Here is a 12,956-nt window from a genome sequence, read left to right as displayed (position 1 = left end):
GCCCAGGTGGTGTACAGGACGGCTTCTGCTTTTTGTTTTTTTGAACAGACATGGCGATTTGTTGTTCCTGTTTCCCTCGAGCCTTGCTGGACCCTCATCTGAAATGGAGACGTCAACTTCACTAAGGTTAAAAGGCTTTGGAGCCCCCAACGTAGTGGAGGATGAGATTGATCAGTACCTCAGCAAGCAGGATGGGAAGATTTACAGAAGCCGGGACCCACAGCTGTAAGTGCTCTGTGGAGCCCCCACCATGGTCTACTGGGTCATTAAAGGAAACGCTGCTGATAACATGTCCTGTGTGTGTGTCTGGTAGGAGGTTTTGAGTTTGACCATGTATTTTCAGATTAAAGTTTACTTCATATTATCTTTTTAGCTTTTCATCAGTTGAAACTTCAGAATATGTTCCATGTAAATTTTTTGGGGGGGGATTGAACTTGGGGGCACTTGACCACTGAGCAATATTCCCAGCCCTATTTTGTATTTTACTTAGAAATAGGGTCTCACTGATTTGCTTAGTGCCTCGCTTTTTTTCTTTTTTTAATTTTTTTTTTTTTTAGTTGTACATGGACACAATACCTTTATTTATTTTTTATGAGGTGCTGAGGATTGAACCCAGGGCCTCACCTGCGTCAGGCAAGCACTCTACCACTGAGTCCCTGCCCCAGCCCTTCAGTGAACTCTTTAAATGTATCACCCTGTAAATGTGATGGGGTGCTGATACTGAAATAGATGTTGAGGTTCCAGGTGCTGCATTAGCAGCTTTCGTGTTTTTTTTTTCTTTTTTTAATTTTTTTAGTTGTATAGGGACACAATACCTTTATTTATTTATATTTTATGTGGTGCTGAGGATTGAACCCAGTGCCTCACACATGCGAGGCAAGTGCTCTACCACTGAGCCACAACCCAGCCTGCTTTTGTGTCTTATGTGAGAGAGTCACCAATGTTGCTCAGTTGCAGTTGGCCTGGAGCTACTGGGCAGTACACCCCTTCTGGTTCCTGCCAGGGTCCAGTGCTCACTCCCTCAGGATCTGGGCCCTCATGGCTTTGTTCGAGATCTTTTAGTGTATGTGCATGCAGTGTGTTAATTCTGACCTGTCATCAGTAAGAATGTGCTTTGGGAGTAGAATGAAACAGGCATTATTACTTTATGTATGTATGTGACTGTATGACCAATGTGATTCTACAGTATGTATAGTCAGAAAAATGAGAAGTTATATCTCACCTATGTATGATATATCAAAATGTAAGTGCATTCCTCTGTCATGTATAACTAACTAAAAAAAAAAAATATGCTGTTGGGAGGCACTGAATCCTTCTCCATTCTGAAATGCAGAGCTCATTTTCATTGAAGGATCCTGACCCCTTTAGTGGAATTGGCTTTGCCCCCATGGGGCAGTTTGACTTTCCCAGCTGCCTCACCACTGCCTCCTAACCACTGCCTCCTAAACAAGCACATTTTTGTGTTGTATTACATGTGTTGAGCTTCTGAGGTCTCTTTGGCTGTAAGTGTCCAGAACCCTGGGACCATACATCCTTTGTGTTTCCAAATGTGCATGAAGTGGGTATTTTACCAACTTGGGTTAATGCACCACTTTTAGGGTTTTTGCCATATTTGTGTAGTACTAGTTTTCTTCTTTTTAACATTTTTATTGACTTAAGTTGACTTTAAATCCTTGTGTGTGTGTGTGTGTATGCAAGTGCATGTGTACTTGCTTGTGTCCTAGGGATTGAATCCTGGGCTTCCTACATGCCAAGCATTACTTTCATTTTTGGTTAGTGCTGTTTTAAGTGGTTAGATTCCATGAAATTATAGATTTGTTCTGCTGGTTGTTTTTTTTTTCTAATAGCACATAAAAACACATAGTAAACTATTACAAGTATTCATGTTTTAGAATTAAAACATGAATTTTGGAATTACTTAAAGTAATCCCTCCTGGGTGGGGCAGCATTTTATTGAAGTGTGGTACACATTTTGGATATAAAGCATGTGGGAGGAAGTAACCCGCACACTGCTGTGCCTTTCTCTGCCTCTGTTCTCCTCAGGTGCCGCCACGGCCCCCTGGGGAAATGTGTGCACTGCGTCCCACTGGAGGTGAGTGTGTAGAGGGAGTTGCCAGCTGACCAGTGACAGCAGTGCTGTCCAAGCAGTTCTTGCTCTCGAGTGTTGTGGTTCAAAGACATATCTGTTACTGTCCTGGGCCTGCTGTGCCCACTTGAGCAGGCAGCACAAAGAGGCTGAACCTATATTTATGGGAGTGACCTTCAGGGGGGATTATGAATGACTAGCACTTTTGTGTTGCTGTGATGAAAGGGCAGTAGGTACAGGAGCTCCTGGACAATCCTTTTAAAATCTGACACAGAGCTGGCTGTCGGTTTGTGCCTGTCATGGTTTTGATTTACCATGCCCTGAGTCTCACATCTCCCTGTTGCATCCTGGCGAGATGGAGACTTACCATAATAATGCTGACTGGTGATGTCCTGCACTGCACTTAGAGCAGCAAGGCCAGCCTGAAGTTCCTCTGGCACCATCTCATGGCTATCTTCTTGGTCCTTTGGCGGTGGAGAGAATCAAACCCAGGGCTTCGATATTATACTACTGCATTATATCCCCAGCCCCCTTGTGGCTTTTCATTTTGCAAAATTTTCCTAAAATTTATCTAGTTTAAAAGAATTTTGTGTTCTATTTTTAATTGTTTTTTTGAAAAATTACACTGTGGGCTGGGGTTGTGGTTCAGTGGTAGAGCACACACCTTGCATGTATAAGGCATTGGGTTCGATCCTCAGCACCATATAAAAATAAATAAAGGTATTGTGTCCATCTACAATCAAAACAAAATTTAAAAAAAAGAAAAAAGAAAAATTGCACTGTACCACTGGGCTACAATCCCAGCCCCGTTATTTTTAAAATCAGGGTCTCTCTGAGTTGCCCAGGCTGGCTTTGAACTTGTGATTCTCCTGCCTCAGCCTCCTGAGTTGCTAGGAGTGCAGACCGGCACCACCATGCCTGGTGTATTTAGTGAGTTAACGAAGGTTCATTCTATTTTTAACTTTTGTGGTATTGGAGATTAAACCTGGAGCCTTATGCACGTTAGGCAAGTGCTCTACATCTAGGCCATATCCCCACCCCTAGAAGTTCCTTTTAATATTGAAAAGATAACTAGCACATAGAGAAGCTTGGTTCTTACCTAGAACAAGTGAGGACCCAGCTCCTGACCCCCTCCCTGCCTAGTAGTGTGGACCCTGACTGCAGAAGCCTTGCTCCCCCTTCTGCCTCCATGTGCAGTGGGCCCTTGCCGCCCCTGCCCTGGTTGGTGTGTGACTGGTTGCTTCTCATGTGTTCCGGCAGCCGTTTGACGAGGACTACCTGAACCACCTGGAGCCCCCAGTGAAGCACATGTCCTTCCACGCCTACATCCGGAAGCTGACGGGAGGAGCCGACAAGTAAGTAGCCAGCCTGGCCCCAGCATAATGTTCTTTTCCGTGTCTGTCCAAGTTGTTGCATATAGCCACTGGGTCTGGGGATGAGAAAGCGAAGATCAGGGCAGGGCACAAGCCATGGGACTGTTGAATTTTGTTGATTGTAGAAGTGGGCATGAAGAGTCTGACCCCCTTCTACATGTCCACTGTTCTCAGAGCGCAGGGCAGACACCTGGCTGGTGGTGGATCCTGCCACCGATCTTGCCATGTGCACAGCACCCTGTGGGTTCGGGTGAGTGGTGGTGGTGGCCTGTTGTGCCTGTGGGTCTGAGTCACTGTCTGCTTTTCAGAGAGATGGCCATGCTGTGGTAGTCTCGGCTCACCCACGTCAGCCTGTCAGCCCTTTCCCCAGGTCCTGTCTCTCAGCTTCGTTTTCAGAGCTGCAGCAGGGACTGATGCGTCAAGGTTGTCTGAGGGCTGTATTCTGGTGCTGCAGGAGTTGTGGTCTACCGGCTTGGCCCGGCGGACAGGTGGGCAGCAGCAGTGGCCAGAAAGGGGTGAACTGAGAGCATTTTGATTTCTTTTAGCCCACATTGGTGCTCATTTGTGCAGCTCCCTCTGTACACTTCTGAACCACAGCAGGGTGCAGTGGACCACAAGGATGGCCTCGTCATTCCTGTCAGTGTGATAACAGGTTGTGGCCGCTGAGCCCAAGTCAGCAACATTTTGTGAAGAATATTCCATTTGCCTGATAGTAGCTTTTTTCTGAAAACCTGCTGACATCCTAAAATGACTTGTTAAAAAGTGTTAGGCCAGGCAATAAAATCCACCACAAATACACTTTGCCTGTCAGTGGGAAAGCTATGGGGCTTCCTCTACTAGAGTTTGGGTGGAGATTTACTGAGATGAGTGGAGCTGCTCAGCCTTTGTCAGTTTGGGTCAAGGAACGCAGCCTCCTTGGGCACGCCTATAGGGCTGCTTAGCTGCTGAGACATCAGGTGTGCTCTTGGCTTGTGATAGGAGAGTGATAAGTAACCTGGCAGTGCGTATGTTACCTAGCAATTCCGCAAGGTGGATGTATTTCAGAAATTGTGAATGCCAGTTGGGTGTGGTGGCACACAACTGTAATCCCAGCCACTCAGGAGGCTGAGGCAGGTCAGCCTGGGAAACTTAGGGAAACCTTATCTCAAAATTAAACATAAAAAAAAGATCTGGGGCTGGGGTTGTGACTCAGTGCTAGAGCACTTGCCTAGCATGTATGAGGCACTGGGTTTGATTCTCAGCACCGCATATAAATAACTTAAAAAATAAAAAGGTCCGTTGACAACTAAAAAAAAAAATCTGTGGATGTAGCTCAGTGACAGAGTGCCCCACCCCTGGGTTCAGTCTCCAGTACCACATACACAAAAAAGAACACTAAACATGTAGTTTTTATTTGTAAAAAAGAAAGTATCACACTGTACACTTTAAATACACGTGTAACTTTTTTGTCAGTTATATCTCGGTAAAGCTGGGGGGAAGAGGGAAAGAAATTTTAGATCATTTTGTGAATCGGAAGACAGTCCTGACTTACACAGATTCACCCTGGGTTCAGGGCAGGGTCTAGGACTTCTCACTGACAAACTCCCAAAAGTAGTTTTTTTTTTTTTTCCCCCTTTCCAACTAATAGCAGAGTGAAGGGATCACTGTGCTGTACTCTAATCGTGTTTTTCCTGAGTCAGAAGTTTTTGCAGCTGTATAAAATACTGGGCTGGTTTTGTCTCGGCTGCTGCTAAGCTGATGGAGCTGCCTTTGAGTGGCACAGGTTAAATCGACAGCCGCTTGGCCATTATTGAAAACCTCATGGGTGTTAGAGTAGATTGAAGAATAGCAGTAGCTTCTCTACAGGAAGAGAGCTGTGTGTCCCAGTGCAGGACAAGCTGGGCTTAGGCAACTTGAACTGGAGTGGTGACGGCTTGTTCTCCTGCATGCTTGGCCCCGGGGAGTGCTGTTCAGCAGGTGTGAGGAAGCTGGCTTCCATGCCATTCCTGTCTCTGCCAGCTGTCACCACCATCAGTTTAATTCAGTTGCTGTCCCTCAGGGGGAAGTTTGTTGCCCTGGAGAACATCAGCTGCAAAATCAAGTCCGGGTGTGAGGGACACCTCCCATGGCCCAACGGCATCTGTACCAAGTGCCAGCCCAGTGCCATCACACTGAACAGACAGGTGAGACGGCTTGTCCCGAGCTTGATTTTCGTGACTGTGATGTGGACGTCCCCTGGGAGAGGGTCTTCCATTGGCAGATCCTCAGGCATGTGGGGGTCCTGAGCTGAGGATGTCATCTGTAGAACTTCTAGCTTGTGGCCTTGGTGTAGGAGCTTCATTCTGTTTTGTGGGCTCCCGTAGTCGTGGAATGTTTTGGAAATTTTGTTAAATGCTCAGTGACTTTGCCTCTTAAGAACCTGTTCTGTGGAGGTGTGGGGGCTGGTGAGGGAGCTTCCTGAGACCGCATAGGGATCCTTTGCAGGTTCTGGGGCGAACCTGGCTCAGGAGTGCCGTATTGGCCATGTAGCTCAGCACAGTTTCCTGAGAGTGGCGCGTGCATCTGTCTCTACCACTTCTGCCCACGTCTAGCCCTTCACAGAGGGCCGTGTCTCCTGACTCTGGAAACCAACCTCCTTTCCTCCTCTCCAAAACCATTTTTCACTTTTTGTCCTAGAGATTGTTAAAACCTCCTTTTTTAGGTGAAATCTCAGTGAGATTAATTTAAATTTATTGACTGGTAGTGTGCCCCCTACCCTTACCCTGGGCAGATCAGGTTCTTAAAACTTGGGTTTTGTTTTTTGTTGGTTTATCTTTTAAAGACTAGGTTAAAAAAATATTTTGGGATGGTTTGATTTAGAAAAGCAGGTTTTGGTGGACTGTTTTAATTTCGCCCCTTGTTAACTCTACAGAAATACAGGCATGTGGACAATATCATGTTTGAGAATCATACCGTTGCTGACCGCTTTCTTGACTTCTGGAGGAAGACGGGGAACCAGCACTTCGGGTACTTGTATGGACGGTACACGGAGCACAAGGATATTCCCCTGGGCATCAGGGCTGAGGTGGCTGCAATTTATGAACCTCCTCAGGTACAGTGTGCAGGGTCTCAGTCCCTGAGGGCCATGGGCTTATGTCTGAGTGCTGTGCAGATGACACTTTGCAGAGGTGGCAACTTTCCCCATGTGCCTTGTTACTGGTACGCCCTGCCTCTCTTCACGTGCACGCATGCTTGCTTCACCTTTTGAGTTACTGGAGAGAAAGACTACATCCCAGGTACCTTGTGTTTCTTCGGCCATGGGTGCTCTCTGATGCAGTGAGTCGGTAGCAACTGAAGCAGGTGGAAGCAGTCACAGGCTTGACCCGCAACGCATTGCAGGTGTGCAGTTGCTGTAGCTCTTCTATTTGTTCTGTTTCACCCCTGTTCAGGTGGCCATCCTCTGAGTGATAGGCCAGTTTCAGAGTGACCACAATAACTGAAAACTTACCACCAAGATAGGGCTACAAAGGGTTTGAGATTTTATTAAAATTTGGAGGGCTGGGAGGTTGGGGCTCAGTGGCAAAGCGCTTGCCTAGCATGCATGAGGCACTGGGTTCAATCCTCAGCACCACATAAAAATAAAATAAAGGTATTGTGCCCACCTGTAACTAAAAAACAACAACAAAAAAATGTTAAAAAAACAAACAACAAAAGTTGGAAATAAAACAAAACCATTTGCACAGTTACAAAGTCAGCTTTACAAAATGGTATATTCTCCTTTACCTGGTTCTCTGCCTCCTTTTGGTCTGACTTTTAAAGTTTGACCTTTTTTTTTTTTTTTTCCTTTGTGCTGGGCATTGAACCCAGAGGTGCTCTACCACTGAGCTGCATCTCTAACCTATTTTCTTCTTAGACAGAGCCTCGCTAGGTTGTTGAGGCAACTTGCCATTGTCCATCTTACCGTTGTCCTGCCTCAACCTCCTGAGTCTCTGTGACAATAGACATATGTACCCTACACCCAGCTGAATTTGACTTTTTCATGTAAGCAGGTGCACAGGTATGCAGGCTTGTGCTGTGCCCCTTGGTTTCTCTGTGTGCCCCATCTGCTGCCTGCTGTTTTCACCTCACTCCTTGCCAGCCTACCTTTTGAGCCTCCTAACCCAGGGCAGATGCCTGGCAGTCATTGCTGGGATGCATGTTTCAAGGTCTGCAGATGGGACCTGGAATTGCAAAGAGTGTATTTCCTGTGGTGCGTGTCTGCTGTGCTGTGGTCCAGACTGACCCTTTGACTTGGGGTCATCCCCGGCATGCTTGCGTGTCCCTGTGCTGATCCAGGGGTGAATGCATCTTACAGCTGCAGTCTTGTCTGTCAGCAGAACCCATCTCGAGCAGAGCTGCTTATGGGACAATAACTTTATTCTCCAGTGAAGGGATCTCTCAGACAGCATGGACAGCTTTCCTGTATCCTGAACACACCTGATTCAGGACTTGGTGGCACTCCCAGCATTCAGGCCACACCAGGTTTCAGCACATCACAGCCTCAGGACAGAAGGGGAATGGGCTTTGTTCTTTAGTGGCTATACATCTCCAGGGAGGAGACAAGCATGCCTGTGACCTCAAAGGTGGACACGAATGGAGGTGCTGCTCTTTCAGCCTGTCCTCTGACTCCATCTTCTCCTTGTGATTCCCAATAGATTGGCACACAGAACAGCCTGGAGCTCCTTGAGGACCCGAAAGCTGAGGTGGTTGATGAGATCGCTGCCAAACTGGGCCTAAGGAAGGTATAGGACCTTCTGTCAACCAGGTGGCCTTTGGGGGAGCCTGTGCCCTCTGCTGGGGACATCTAGGTGGGTGGGGTGGCCAGGCCTGATCTGGGATGCATTGTCTTCACCTGTATAAGGTCAGGTGCAGGCTTGACCCATTTGGAAGCTTGCTTGTGTTCCTTGGATGCTGATAGCTTTTGTGATCATCTCACTTAGAGTGAGGTAGGGACATTCCCTTGTGCCTAAAAGTGTGACCGTAGCACAGAAGCCATCTTCAGCTCTGTCAGCCACACTGCCTGGGGGCCACTGCTTGGGAGCTGCATAGCTGTACTGCGTGTGCCTCTGAGGGGTGCCTGCCCCTCTTGGTGTGGCTGTCCTTGTCCTTGCACTTCTTGTCCATTAGCAGACTTCCTGCCTGTGATTCTGGCACCTGATTCTGGAGTCTACTTATTTTCCAGGACAATTAGAGGGCAGGAGGGGACTTTTCTTCCAGAGTCTGTTGATTTGGTTTGGCTTACACTCCTGATAAAGTTTCCAGGAAAGTGGGGTTTGCAGACACACTAGGCAGTGCATTTGAGGTCATTTTGGAAGTTCAGTCTTAATAGCCATGTCAGGGTTATGCTTTATCCCTAGTCAGTTTGGACAGTGAGAAATAATCTGGGTTATTTTATCATTCTGCAGATATGTGGGAAGTCTGGAAATGTAATTTAAAGCCTAGGAAAATTACAAGGTCACAGGGCACTTAGGTCCTACAGCTTCCAATGGGAGACAGTTTCTTTTTTTTAGGTATTTATTTTTTAGTTGTATTTGGACACAATACCTTAATTTTATTTATTTTTATGTGGTGCTAAGGATTGAACCCAGGGCACCGCGTGTGCTAGGCACACGCTGTACCACTGAGCCACAACCCCAGCCCAGGAGACAGTTTCTTAATGTAGTGTTAGGGTCTGGTTCAAATTCTGGAAATTTCTTTTATTCAGAAGAGAAACTGGCCCAGTGAGTTGACCTGTGTTTGTTGTAATCCGTTGTTCATAACATCATGATAAGAGAAAATGTCAGGGGCTAAGGTTGTGGCTCAGAGATAAAGTGGTCACCTACCATGTGTGAGGCACTGAGTTCAATCCCCAGCATCACATAAAAATAAAAAAAATAAAGATATTATGTCCACCTGTAACTAAAAAATAAATAATTAAAAAAGGGGGAAATGTCAAAAGTTAAGTGTGTTTCTCAAAACACACTTGCTCTTACTAACTTTAGCATAATTTCAGCTGCTTTATGTACTGCCTGGTCACCCTCTACATCTCCATTGCTTTTTTTTTGCTTTGGAGCAAAAGCAATGAAGACATAACTGAACTTTTCATTGTTATTCCTTGGGGTATTTTGGGGCATTCTGATGATGGTGACAGTCCCTGGTGCACCCAATGGCCATGCTGGGGAAGGTGGCAGGCACCTCTCACTTGCCCTAAGGGTAGAGGCAGATACTGTGCCTGGCCTCTGGCACTGCTCAGACAGCCTCCCTTAGGCTTGCGACTCAGGAGGCCACGGTGGGCCTAGATCAGAAAAGGCAGGTGCTATTGCTGTAGGACATGCGGAAACAGTACCCTGCCCAAACTCTGGGACTGACCTTTTGGGGTCCCTAGTGGCCGATTTTCAGATGCTGGGCCTGTCCTGGAGCTTGGGCACAGGAGTGCAGTCCCCATTGTGGTGCCCTCTAGTTCTTCTTTTTTTTTTTTAGAGAGAGAATTTTTTTAATGTTTATTTTTTAGTTTTTGGCGGACACAGCATCTTTTTTTGTGTGTGGTGCTGAGTATCGAACATGGGCCGCATGCATGCCAGGCGAGCGCGCTACCACTTGAGGCACATCCCCAGCCCCTGCCCTCTAGTTCTTTGTCCTTTTCCCCTTACAGAGGAGTCTAGCCCCAGAAGCTGCACAGTGCTTCTCCTTGTCTGTCTGCTTTGGAGCATGAACAGTTTTACCCCATCCTGTTGGTCTCCTTCACACTGGGTTCTTGTACAGTGCTGGGCACAGTTGGTGCTGAGCATAACCCTCCACCCCACCCCGCCCTTTTTTCTTTCTTTTTTTTTTTTTTTTGTAGTGCTGGGGATCAGATTCAGGGCATGTGCTCACTGCACCATTGAGTTATGCCCCCCAGCCCAGCAGAACCTTTTTTTTTTTTTTTTTTAATATTTTTTTAGTTATAGTTGTTAATGGACCTTTATTTTGTTTATTTATTTTCATGTGGTGCTGAGGATTGAACCCAGTGCCTCACATATGCTGGGCAAGCATTCTACCACTGAGCCCCAACCCTAGTCCCCCAGCAGAACCTTTTTAACACATAAAGAATTGAAGTCTGCATTTGCCCAACCAGTTTCTGCTGAGTGGGTTGTAGAAGCTGTGGTGTGGCCTTGGTAGCTTGGTTGGGGAGCCTTTCACAGAGTTGGCCCGGGTGGGGGAAGGAAGGCTCCTGACCCGAGACCTCTTGTGTTTGTTGGGCGGGGCCAGGAGTCTTCTTTTTGTCTGTGGCGTAGACCTTCTAAGACACTTTGCTTTTTTGTTAAGGTTGGCTGGATATTCACAGACCTCGTCTCAGAAGATACCCGAAAGGGTACAGTTCGATACAGTCGCAATAAGGTGAGGAGACTGGGATGAAGGCTAGCCTCACCGCCCTGTACAGGCAGTGCTGATTCACAGTGCTGACTCACATTTCGGGGTCTCTGAACAGCTCCTGTGAGCTTCTAAGTCAAGTAGTTTTCAAGATAACCTTGATAAATCAAGGCCAGGTCTGTGGGCTCTGCCTGTAGAGCCAAACCCACTCCCTGTGCAGACCTTTCTGGGTGGGTCCTAGTGCTTCAGTCTTTTCTGGTAGTTTTGAAGGAGCCACAGTGGCCAGAAATCCTGGGGGTGTTTCGTTGTGGTTTTGGAGATGTTTAGTTTTGGGCATCTGTTATTCTCTAAAGAAGAGAGGGTCCCTTTTGACATGATGCTGTAAGGTCTGGCATGCTGCTCCTCTCATTTTAGGACACTTACTTCCTGAGCTCAGAAGAGTGCATCACTGCAGGAGACTTCCAGAATAAACACCCCAACGCCTGCCGGCTGTCTCCCGACGGGCACTTCGGGTCCAAGTTTGTGACTGCAGTGGCCACAGGTGTGAATGGGACAGAGTAATGTTGTCAGTGCTACTGCCTTGGTAATGCATTTTGACCTTCTCTCCAGCTGCTTTTTATCCCTAACTTAGTTGTCACAGGGTTCTGAATAGACCTGAGGGGCATAGATTCCTCCTGTTGTTTCATGGTAACAATTCTGAACTAGCAGCAGCATCTGCAGAACTGACAAAGCCCTGGAATCTCAGCACAGCTTTCCTCCTGTTCAGTACTCTCCTTACAAGTCCAGGTTTACTTTTGTTTGTTTTTGCAATGATGGGGGTGAACCTTGCATGTGCTAGGCAAGTGCTCTGCCACTGTGCTATATCCTCAGACTCTTTTATTTCATTTCAAGATAGGGTCTCACAGTTTCCAGGCCCAGCCTTATGAGTCACTGGTGTTACTGGCGTGCACTACTGCGCCTTGCTTTTGGTCTGAGTTAAGCCTACCTGTGATCCTGTGAAGACCTGCTCTCTGCCCTCAAAGAGGTGTGATAATCCAATTTTTTTAGTAACTACCCTTTTCCTGGTTCTATAGAAGCACCCCCATGTCCCAGCCTGTATGACATGTAGGGAAGGAACTAGATCCGGTTTCCATTACCGTGGACCTTTGGTAGGAAGATTGCGTGCTGCCAGAATTTTGTCGTTTTGCATCACTGGGTAGAGCCCTGAGTTTTGCACATGGTAGGCAAGTGCTTCTTGGCTGAGCTGCACCTCAGCTTATCACTGACAGAATTTTTAAGCTTTGCTATATGTTAGCAAGCTGCAGGTCCTTGATTTAAGGTCCTTTTTTAAAAAAGTGAACAAGGAGTAAGCAACACTAGCAGTAATGCCACATTATGTGGGGCACTGTGGTGCATGCCCGTAAATCAGCAATTTGGGAATTTGAGGCAGGCTGGGGGATTGCAAGTTTGAGGCCAGCTTCAGGAACTTACTGAGACTCTCTCTCAAAATAAAAAATAAAAAGGGCTGGGGATGTGGCTCAGTGGTTAAGCACCTCTGGGCTCAGTTCCCAGAACACACACACAAAAGTCCCACACCTGAATTTTTTTATAAGTTTTTGCTGTGGTCAAGTGCTGAAGGGAAGGATTGAGATTTTTGGCTGGGATCGAAGGAGGTGGAAGGCCCACAGGGAGTCCTTTCTCATGGCAGGGGCTCTGGTAACTGCTGAGCAGGAAGTGAAGGCGTGGCCAGATTTTTTTTTTTTTTTTTTTGATACTAGGCATTGCGCTCAGGGGTGCTTAACCACTGAGCCATATCCCCAGCCCTTTAATGTATTTTTTTAAAAAATATTTATTTTTTAGTTTTAGTTGGTTGAATACCTTTATTTATTTATTTATTTTTATGCGGTGATGAGGATCGAATCCAGGGCCTCGAACGTGCCAGGCGAGCACTCTACTGCTGAGCCACAACTCCAGCCCCTAATGTATTTTAATTAGAGACAGGGTCTCACTGAGTTGCTGAGGCTGGCTTTGGACTCGCAATTCTCCTGCCTCAGTCTCCTGAGCTGCTGGGATTACAGGTGTGCACCTCTGCGCCCAGCAGCAATTGGTACTTTCTTAAAATTATGGGGTCTGCCACCTTCAATTATAGAGTCACACCTCTTGTTTGGAGTTTGGAAACCATGAAATTTTTG

General features: G+C 46.7%; 1 protein-coding gene across 3 annotated transcripts in view; it reads left to right on the top strand.

Annotated features, from left to right (window-relative positions):
- Nucleotides 1-12,956, top strand: part of Nploc4 (NPL4 homolog, ubiquitin recognition factor) — a 49,020-nt gene that overhangs the window by 11,175 nt on the left and 24,889 nt on the right. For all 3 annotated transcript variants that reach the window (XM_027955467.2, XM_027955466.2, XM_071603016.1), the window contains 8 exons: nucleotides 49-225; nucleotides 2,044-2,092; nucleotides 3,347-3,441; nucleotides 5,498-5,621; nucleotides 6,350-6,529; nucleotides 8,112-8,198; nucleotides 10,741-10,812; nucleotides 11,200-11,326. In XM_027955467.2, the coding sequence (XP_027811268.1) occupies nucleotides 49-225; nucleotides 2,044-2,092; nucleotides 3,347-3,441; nucleotides 5,498-5,621; nucleotides 6,350-6,529; nucleotides 8,112-8,198; nucleotides 10,741-10,812; nucleotides 11,200-11,326 (911 nt within the window). The remainder of the gene's footprint in view (nucleotides 1-48; nucleotides 226-2,043; nucleotides 2,093-3,346; nucleotides 3,442-5,497; nucleotides 5,622-6,349; nucleotides 6,530-8,111; nucleotides 8,199-10,740; nucleotides 10,813-11,199; nucleotides 11,327-12,956) is intronic.

The sequence above is a fragment of the Marmota flaviventris genome, chromosome 17 (genome assembly GCF_047511675.1).
Source record: "Marmota flaviventris isolate mMarFla1 chromosome 17, mMarFla1.hap1, whole genome shotgun sequence".
NCBI classification, from domain to species: Eukaryota; Metazoa; Chordata; class Mammalia; order Rodentia; family Sciuridae; genus Marmota; species Marmota flaviventris.
The sequence above is the reverse complement of the archived record's forward strand: the minus strand, read 5'-3'. Positions and strand labels throughout refer to the sequence as shown.